This window comes from Echeneis naucrates, chromosome 23 (genome assembly GCF_900963305.1).
Source record: "Echeneis naucrates chromosome 23, fEcheNa1.1, whole genome shotgun sequence".
Classification (NCBI taxonomy): domain Eukaryota; kingdom Metazoa; phylum Chordata; class Actinopteri; order Carangiformes; family Echeneidae; genus Echeneis; species Echeneis naucrates.
Genome location: NC_042533.1, coordinates 4789977 through 4800016, shown reverse-complemented (window position 1 = coordinate 4800016; position 10040 = coordinate 4789977). Strand labels below are relative to the sequence as shown.

Below are 10040 nucleotides of genomic sequence, written 5' to 3'. Positions count from 1 at the left end.
CCTGACATCAATCAAACGAAGTTTGCACATCAACACAGGATTATACCTGTCGGACTGCCTGCCAGGTGATACTGAATTCCTGAATTAAATCCCTCTATCAACATCGTAGTCACATCTTAACCCCTGCTATTACTGCGAATAAGATATTTTCAGTGAAAACAAAAGACTTTGCTGGCCCAGTTTAGACTTTATCCTTTAATAAGGGACTGTAAGAAAATGATACAGGTAGATAAAAAAAGAACGGAGGTATGCTGTGTTAATCAGATCCACTCATCTAATTGGAGTGCTTTGCTCACTCTTGTAGCACATGTGAGCCCATGAGACAAGGTGAGGGAATCACCGGGGATGAGTGTTTTAAGCACAGTGCTTTCCACATGGCCACATGATGGGAACAGAAGGTGGTGTCTGGGTGCTGTCTGAGATTTTATTAGAAGCTTCTGTGTGTCTGTGCCAAGACGTCCAAGAATATCCCTGTTTGCTAATATGCTTGTTTGGATCTCCATCTGTGTACCTCTGTCAGAACATGTGCAGGCATTTCTGTCGTAGAGGTTTGGTTTTTTTCTTTCATTCTTTGCTCATGTGTATTTGTGTGTCCTGTATTTCACCTGTGACACATTTATGATAGCCATGCAGGGAAACTGATGTTCACAAAAAGAACAAATAACTCTTCATTATGTAAGGTTTACTCCTTCATTCAGAAATGATAGTTCATATTAACAGCTGGCTGCATGGACTTCAAGTCACTGTTGCCTGTGAATAGGCCACATGCTGTTTACAATATGACCAGAGTTTCTTTAAAAAAAAAATTCAAATGGTCAAATCAGTGGTCATTTGATCACACTGAGGATGGTGAACAAAATGGAGATTTTTGCCTTATGAGCAAAAATGGTCACTGCTGGATCATTATTCTTACTGTTATTATCACCAGTGGCTGCCTAGCATTGGCTTAACGAACTGAGCTAGTTGACATCTAGATTAGGACAGAAAAAAAAAGCATTGTTTTAATGCAATTTAGCAAGTAGCTGGTCCTTGAAACTAAGGAAATGTCAGAAAGAAGAAAAAAGTGAAAATGGACGATCAAACTGCTGCTAAGATATTTCATTGTCATCATCTCTCTCTTTATATCCGCTTTTCAGGGTTTTACGATGATTTCATGAATGCAATAAGTAAGAGTAGGAGTAGGAGTACCAGCATCAAGGATTATGTCCACACACTGTGTAAAACAACACGGTGGGTGTGCAAGTTATAACGGGAAGAAAAAGCAGGGCAGGCTAATACTATGCATTGCATTGGAGCACATTGGAGCACAAACAAGGCAAATGTATCCTAAAGGCCTAAAAAACAGAGACAAGATCCTCCAAACGGTTCAAATGCCAAGTGATCGCTTCACCAAAGCTGCACACCCAACACATGACTGGACGAGGCGTACTGTTAGTATACCCATTCCTTTTATTTATAGCACACTCTATGTAGTGACTTGGCAAGAATTTGTTGTTAAGGAATCATAACAATTTTGTTGGTCTTTATCAAACACTGTCATGCTACTCGCATGCAGAAGACCAGATGTAAGAGAAGTTTCATACACATGCATTTGAAACCAAATGCCCATAATTGGCTATTATACGTGCCACACTTTAAATTTTGTGCATAATTATGCATCTGTGCTTGGCAGTAATGAAACTGGAGTTATAAAACAATAAATCCATCACTCTGTATCAACACCAGGAACTCAAATGTAACGAGAACACAATGGAACAAATTAAGAAGTTTCAAAAAACGTCTTGGTGGGAAGAAGGCTGACTGAGCTAAAATTTTAAAATGCATGTTTTTCAGCCTCCATAATGAGATCAGTTTGGGAAAGCTTCATCGAAGCTCAGAAAAACACTGCCATAAACAGTTAAAGGCAGCCAACCCTCAAAGAAACAAACATTCATGCACAAAAGAAGGGCACGATGTGTACTGCGTGGAAAACAGACCCTTGTTTTCCTTTATCGCTGGGTTTTCGCTGTAATTAACATTGAGGACAAATAAATACATTCCCAAGACCACTGCATAGTTTCACTCCATCTATAAAAGGTCCTGTAAAAACTGAATAGTGTCAAATGCTTCCAACGAATCTCATCTCACGTCAACAAATTAGTTGGTTTCAAACAGTCATATGATACTCAAATGAGGAAATTGCAGGAAGTTTTGTGATACAGCGTTTGATTTATGGCATAGGCCTATCTAAGTAAAACAGACTTTACCTTAGCTCTCCATTATTCCACATTAGGCTGCAGCCTCCACGAAGCTGCATGTGACATTCTTTAGATTTTTACAAACTGACATTGTCTGGGCTGCATCTCTAACCTCTGAGCAACCCAAATACCCCCATGAAAGAAATTACTTTGATATTTCAAACCAACAAGTCTTGGTTTAGCTAACATGGATACACATCTGGACTGCTGACAGGGCTGCAAACTGAAGTAGTGTCCTTGTAGGGGAACACTTTTGCATCATGAGTAGGCACTGAATTCACAACGAACAATGCTGCTGAATGTAGTTTCAATTAATGTTCATGACTTCGGAGGCACTGTTGGGAGTAAGGCAGTGTTTGTTGCTGTTGAGAAAATAAGTATTTGGCACAGATTTACTTTTTCCAAGAAAAAAGGGGGAGGGGTACTTTGCCAGGGACTGCAGTACCTTGACTTATCAAAGAAAAAAATCTTGTACGGCCAATCCTTCTGAGTTTTTCATTCATATTCATTGAAGCTAAATGTATGTTATTCTAAACACTTTATGTTTTTAATCTACATATATTGTATAAAAGAACAAACTGAAGTCCAACTGTGATTTGCCCACTTATAAAACATAGAGACTGACATAATCCCTGTCTTGGCGAAAGGAAAAATTAAACTGCACAACAAAGTATTAGGAAAAACCTTCAGGAAACCAACGTCTACCATCTGGTCTAATGGAAAGGATATGACGGCATAAGGACATCAACACATTCAAGGCAGCGCAGTGACTAAGTAATATGACAAAGTGTTTGTTTTCCAGCATGCTCTAAGTGAACAGTCTGGGCCGACATAGAAACAGTGTCTGTAACAGAGCTAAAACACACCAGCCTCAGAGTGATAAATATTTTGGCACTTTGTCGATGATGATGAGCACAAATGTGAACTCTGTCCGGACCAGCGGAAAGAACTGATGGATTTTTCCATCATTATTACAAGTTTTGCATACAAACTAGGCCTTTAAGCCAATAATTAATTGGCCTATTTAGTGAATAGATACCTCAATCGCAGGACTGCAATACTAACCACTGATTGGCATCTAAATGGAAGATGTAAAGTAGGAGGTGTGAGTTGAATTAAAAATTGTGAGCTCAGACAGTTTTTGCTCTACAAGTCCCTTTCTAATGTTGGACAAATCTTCTTTACACTTGAACACCAACAGATGAGGCATAATGTAGATTTGAATAAACCCAATAGCACTACTGTGTAGTCATCGGCCACTGAATGTAAAAGGCAGACACAAGGGAGCAAAAATAACGAGGCACTCAAAAAGAAAGTTCTCCAGATAGAGAGGAATGTCTCAAAGAAGAAGTCCAGACACATTAAAGCACAAACAGAGAAAAGTAAATATAGAGTTTATCTGGATAGGCCAGATTAAGGGTGAGCCACACAGAGACAGGCTACAGAGAAAAGAAACAGATGACATTTTTCACCATCTTGTATTAAAACTCATCAACTCATGTAAGCACACATCAAAAAGTGTGCTTAGATGACAAATTGTTGACGACCACCAGTTTCTTTTTTATTGTGGAGGTTTTGAGACCCTTTGTGTACTTGGATGACGAACACTTGGTTTTTTGTCCCCATACTGTTTCAAAACACTTTGCCCTTGTTTGAAAGGGTCGCTCTGATTCTTTTTTTTTTTTTTTTTTAACCACATATTCCAGGTTTGCGTAATCGGCTCTGTGATCCTGCTCAGCAGATTTTGGAGACACATGGAGCATTTGTCTTAGCACTCCACCACAGTGCTCATTCCTCGTCTGTTTTGTTAACCTCCATCTATGTATTCAGTTTAAAAATTATGTGGGAGGCCTCGACAGTGAAATGGCTCTCAAAGCTCTTCGCAGTACAGCTAGCATTTTAGTCTTTGCAATATCGAATATAAAAGTACAGAATATTGCTTTGAGCAGCAGGTTGTTGTTATTTCTTACAAATGGATAATTCAGTAAACTGTCTAACTGCAGACACTAGCTGTGAAATAGCCATTGTGAAAAGGCAGTCAAATACTCAAATGTTTTGTCTTACATATCTTGGTAAATCAGATATCTGGAGTTAGAATCTGAAGAATGAAAGTTTTCCACAAACGCATCCAAGACAGTGTCTTAGAAAGTATGTGAGTAGAGTAGCAGACCGCACCGCGACCAATTAAATGCAGGCGTCAATTCCCGGCATGCTCTGACGGCATGATGGACGTCCACCAACAAATGGGAGAAACATTTGGCCATTTTGTCCTTCAGCCCATCCTCTCAGATAAGTAAAACACCACCTTGGTCTATTTGTCTTACTGTTTGTATGTTGTTGTAGAGGAGGATGATTGCCATGTGTGGACAAGAAATATGTGGGAACGCGAGCATTTACAGAAAAGACATATGGGATCAATTGGACCTGCTTCAGCGCACCTTTCCCCCCCCCTTTGTCCAGAAACAGAAGAGGAGAAATGTTTTCTTCAAATGTTATGTAAGTCTTCTCTGGCTCCCCCATAACCACCTTGTCAAATTTTCCGAAGCCTCATTCACAGCTTGAGAAGTAGCCTTGAATTGAGTCTCATGACCGGTGGCTTGGTTAAATGGCTGCCAGAGATCATTTTTGTATTTTTCCACATATAACTTCTCATGCTCTTCAGATTTTTCCATGCAACTTCCACCCAGCTCTGAGGTGAACTTGTAAACATGTCTGGGGGGAACAATTAAAGGATGTGGAAGACTTTATAAAGGTGAGAAAAGACGGAAAAAGTGGAGATAACATCAATATTTTTGAAGTTTTGTGTGCACCTGCTCACATTCGGGTGACTGCCGTCTTTTGATGATGACCCCCACCCCCTCCATACATTCATACTGATGGCATCTTCAGTTTGGATGACGACCTGACTGACTCCAGGAAGAAGAAGCCTCCTCTCCTCCCCCCTCCTCCTCCTCCTCCTCCTCCTCCTTTTTTTCCTCCCTGGCTCTCCATCTACCCCTCTCTCTCTCTCTCCTCCCCCTCTCTCCTTCTTTCCTTCTGTGTTTTTCTCCAGAGACTTCCAGTTTTTGAACACCACACTGTTCTTACCTACTGGCCCTGCACCCCACACACACGACAAGAGAGAAGCACAGGTAAGCTCGCATATGGAGGCATGGATTTGTGATTTCCTGTTTGATGATTCCTCTTTATTTCTGTTTTCCGGATGGGATTATCAGATGTCACAGCTATGCTTTTGGGCATGGGCTAGTGCTGCAGCAGAGGTGGTCAGAATAGCCAGAGCAAGTTTTATAATTTGGATATTGAATTGAAGAAAAGCAAGATTGCTGTGTTAGCCTAGATCTTCCAAGATTATATGGCTCTGTAAAGTGCTTCATATGGTTGTTTCATAGCTTTTGGAGACTTTAGACTTCGAAAAAGTTATCTGTTGTACTTGGATCCAGTGTCTGTCTGCATTTTTCATGGGTCTGGAATTCATCATTCTGGTTTTGCATTGTCTGCAGAGCAGCTTTTTTTAGTACCATGACTCTAAATTAGTCTTAGATGTGATTTGATTTCATCCTGCTGTGTGTTTGCTTCACTGTTTATAAACCTAAATGATGGTGAAAATCACTTTTATTTTTACTGTCCCACATGCAAACACTATCTTAACGACAGTGTAATATCTTCACGTTCACCCATTTTGTATATTGTTGAACATCTGCACTGCATTATTGCCCGCATTGCCTGTTAATGGAGAAATCTATCAAGATGATGGATCAAGAAGTTCTGGGAGCGGTGCAGTTTGGTTCAAGCTGCAGCTGTAATAATGTGGCTCGACACGGATAACAGAATCAAGGAATGTGGGACTCAATGAGCTCCATCGTTTGACATGAACTCTTGACCGATTATCTCCCCAAACACTCTGGGGAGTGGGTGTGGCACTAGTGTGTGTTGGTGGGTAAGACGCTAGTCTCTTTATGCCACAGTTTAGTGTAGTTTGTTCTGCTCAAGAGTAGGATTTATAATTGATCTGAACATCAGCTAGAATTGTCAAAAAGCCCATTTTGCCATCACAATTACAATTATAGCAGGACTTCCAATGAATCAAGTCCATTTTTCTTCTTCTGTTTAAGATGCTCTTTGAAACTCCAATTTTTTAAACTTTTCTATGTTTTTTCCCTTCTTCCCCTCACCCTATGTCTGTTGGATCCCCAGAAGACATGTCTCTTCTGCGTGTGCCCGTGTTGGCCATACTGGTCAGTATGGCCCTTTGCCAGTATTATGACTACGACTACCAGCCTGTTTCCATGCTAGGACCCTCAGGACCCAACTGTAATCAAGAATGCGAGTGCCCAATCAACTTCCCTTCTGCCATGTATTGTGACAACCGCAAGCTCAAGTTTGTCCCCATAGTCCCATCAGGGATCAAATACTTGTATCTCCAGAACAACAAGATCGAAGAGATCAAGGCAGGAGTGTTTGATAATGTTACTGCTGAGCTTCGCTGGCTTGTACTTGACAACAACCAGCTCACCAATGCTAAGATAGCTAAGGGAACAATCGACAAACTCACTGGCCTGGAGAAGCTCTTCTTCAGTTACAACAACCTCACAGAGCCAGTCATCCCTCCCTCAAAGGCTCTCGACGAGCTGAAGATCATGCACAACAAACTGTCCAAGTTCCCCTCTGGACTCTTGAATGACAAAGAAAATTTGACGTCCATCAACCTTCAGCACAATGAACTAACCTCTGACGCCATTTCAGGGGCCTTCAAAGGGCCAAAGAAGCTCCTGTCCCTGGATGTGAGCCACAATAAGCTGAAGAAGCTGCCAGCTGGTGTCCCCAGTTCACTGGAAATCCTTTATGCTGACTACAATGAAATCGAGGGTGTCGGAGCCGGATACCTGAACAAGCTGCCCTCTCTGCAGTACCTAAGGATCTCCCACAACAAGATTGCGGACGGCGGTATCCCCGCTGGAGTGTTCAATGTGACGTCACTGATTGAGCTGGACCTGTCTTTCAACAAGCTGCAGGCCATCCCTGAGATCAATGAGCAGCTGGAGCAACTATACCTCCAGGCAAATGAGATCAACAGTGAGTGGCAATTTATACAAGCTGGCATCGTTTTACTCCAGATCTCTCACTCTGCAATTTAGCTGAAGCATTTTTGTGCAGTCTTCTTAAAGTCACAGTGAATCTGAGCTTAGATCGTCTTCAGATCCACAATCGTGACTTACGGATTTAAATTAAATTGAGTCAGTCACAGTTGGGCAGGAATTGGCAAACAGAAAAGATTTATTGGAATGTAAAGAGAAATTGGGCTACGGAAAATTGTGGCCTCCAACACAAGTTCCTCACCCACATTGTAAGATCCACACATTGTAAAAGGAAAGACTTCAACCTCAATATAAACCTCCTACGATGGTCTAAATTGCTATGCTAGCTGCCCACTATGATGGGGGGAGGAATCTAAAACACATTTGATTGGATAAATGTACGTGTTGCCTGGAGTTCAAGATGAGTCATCAAAAATGGACTCCACTTCTAACAACATAGCTCTGTATTCCTACTGCATGTAAAAAAAAAAAAAAAAAAAAATTCCAAATGATACCTTTAAACCCCAACATTAACGGAATTCAATGGTCTATAGCAATTCTTAAATACCTCCATAACTTTCTCTGCATGTTTGATTCTTTGTAGAGTTTGACCTGTCAAGTTTCTGCAAGTTCATGGGGCCCGTCAACTATTCCCGCCTGAAGCATCTGCGTCTGGACGCCAACCTCATCACACAGCACAGCATGCCCCCCGACACCTCCAACTGCCTGCGCGTAGCTTCAGATATCATGTTTGAATAAGGACCTCCCACAAATCTGTCAACCCCCTCACCCCCCCTCCCCTCCCCTCCCCTCCTCTGTCATGACGAAGCTCAGCTGAAAGTGTTGTGGGCGTAAATGTCTGTCCTACATTTCAAAGTACGTCCAAATCCTTGCCTCCGACAGAAGTTGGATGCCTAATCTGGGGTATCGTAATGGCACCTTCATCTATTAAATATCTATCAATTTCTGGGAAAATATGCGATAGAACACAATACAATTTAAATTGTTAAATGAGTAAGCATCATTCTTTGTATTTCAAGATCTGCAGAAAAAGAGGCAGGGGGAACAATTAGCCTGGACAAGGTAAAAAGTAATGTTGTATGAATAGAAATTCCTGTGCTTTGATTAAAACACACACACTTTAAACATTCCAAACTTTTTATACAACTGAATTCAGATATAATGGAGTAAACGGTGGTTTAGGTTCTCCAGTGTCTCAGTTCTCTTGTAGCGCCATTGTGTCGTCTGTCTTGTATGTTCCATTGTCTAGCATGTATGAAATAATATGAGTGCAGAGGTCACTCCATTGCTGTGCAACGACCCAGCAAATAAGGATTGCGTACTCAACGTGTATTGCCTTTGTGAGAAACTTTTGATCAAACTGTAACTTAAAAAAGTGTTACTTGCTCGTGTCTATAATTGTTTTTAATCCACTTTAAATTCACATTAAAATATGTGTTGATGCATGATGTCCCACTGATGGACTTGATATCTTATCTAACCAGTGGTGAAATTAGAAATATCCATGGTCTTTAGGTAAATAACTTCAGCGTGCATAAAAAAAAAAGAAAAAAGAAGAACTTGGAGTTTATCCTCATAAGAAAATACTTTTCACACTGAACTTCTCTTTCTTTTTCAGAAATCTTGAGTCCAGTTATTTTCTTCACGTTGATTCATTTCCAGCTCTTCACTGTCATGCACATTGCTGATTTGTATACAACCTTTGCATTACTTGCATGCATCCAGTGGTACCATTCTTTGATAATAAACTACAGCTTTTGCAGTTAAGGTGCTCTCATTTGTACGTTGTTGTTTACAATAACAAGACAAAGTCAACTTGGCAGGGTGGTCGTTATTAGCTGTATTAGACTTGTTGAGGTTTCGTTTGTCTTTTTGTTGTGATTTCTGATGTGGCCTTTGACTCAATAACTGCTCTGATTTACTGTGAGGAAACCAAACACAGTTGAATAAAACTATGTTTCCCAAATATTTGTATGATATTGCTTTTTAAACCTGCTGTAATTCATTTCTAGCATGTATGGAAATAAATAGTCAACTCTGACAAGAATATTATGCTTCAAAATTTAATTGCTGTGATACTTTTTAACAAGGTATCCTTTTTGTGTTTATACTAAGTTAGTATTGGTTTATTCATAATAAATCTATTATTAGCTAGTTATAAGGACAACATTGGCACTGCCTGTATAAATAGAATATAAAGGAGTTGAATTGTATAAGAATCTCATTGCTCTATAATTATATCAAAGAAAAAGGTAGCAGTGGCGACTTTTAGAGGATTTTAGGGGCTAAAGGCTTTTAGGCATAAGTTGAAGCCACGTCAAAGGAGCTAGCAAACAAAGCAATCATAGTGTTGTCTAGAAGAGTTTTTCAAGCAGTTGGAGTTTAATCTGGTTCTGCTTGGGCCGTAAAAACGGGTGCGACTGCTTCAGGTAACCACCAACTTGTACGCTATAAAACTTTTATTAGCCACCATTTTTCTTTTAGTCCACATCTTTGTGACGGTCATAATTTTTTGGTTTTGTTTTGCTTTACATGTTTTGATGATTTATGTATTGTACTTTGTGACACACTGTTTACATTCAACTGCCCCCCCATCTGTTTTAAATGCTCCCTACATTGTGGGCCTCATTTGTATTTAATCTTCCTTAGGTTTGACTTATTGTCAGAAGCTCCATGAGGACCTATAATCTTGGTTCAGTCCCACATT

General features: G+C 40.3%; 1 protein-coding gene across 1 annotated transcript; it reads left to right on the top strand.

The window, feature by feature from the left end:
• Window positions 1-5221: 5221 nt before the first annotated feature.
• On the top strand, window positions 5222-9382 carry lum (lumican). Its single transcript, XM_029495149.1, has 3 exons — window positions 5222-5368; window positions 6432-7310; window positions 7917-9382. The coding sequence occupies exons 2-3, from the start codon at window positions 6437-6439 to the stop codon at window positions 8069-8071; spliced, it is 1029 nt and encodes a 342-aa protein (XP_029351009.1). The 5' UTR covers window positions 5222-5368; window positions 6432-6436; the 3' UTR covers window positions 8072-9382.
• The last annotated feature ends 658 nt before the right edge of the window (window positions 9383-10040 follow it).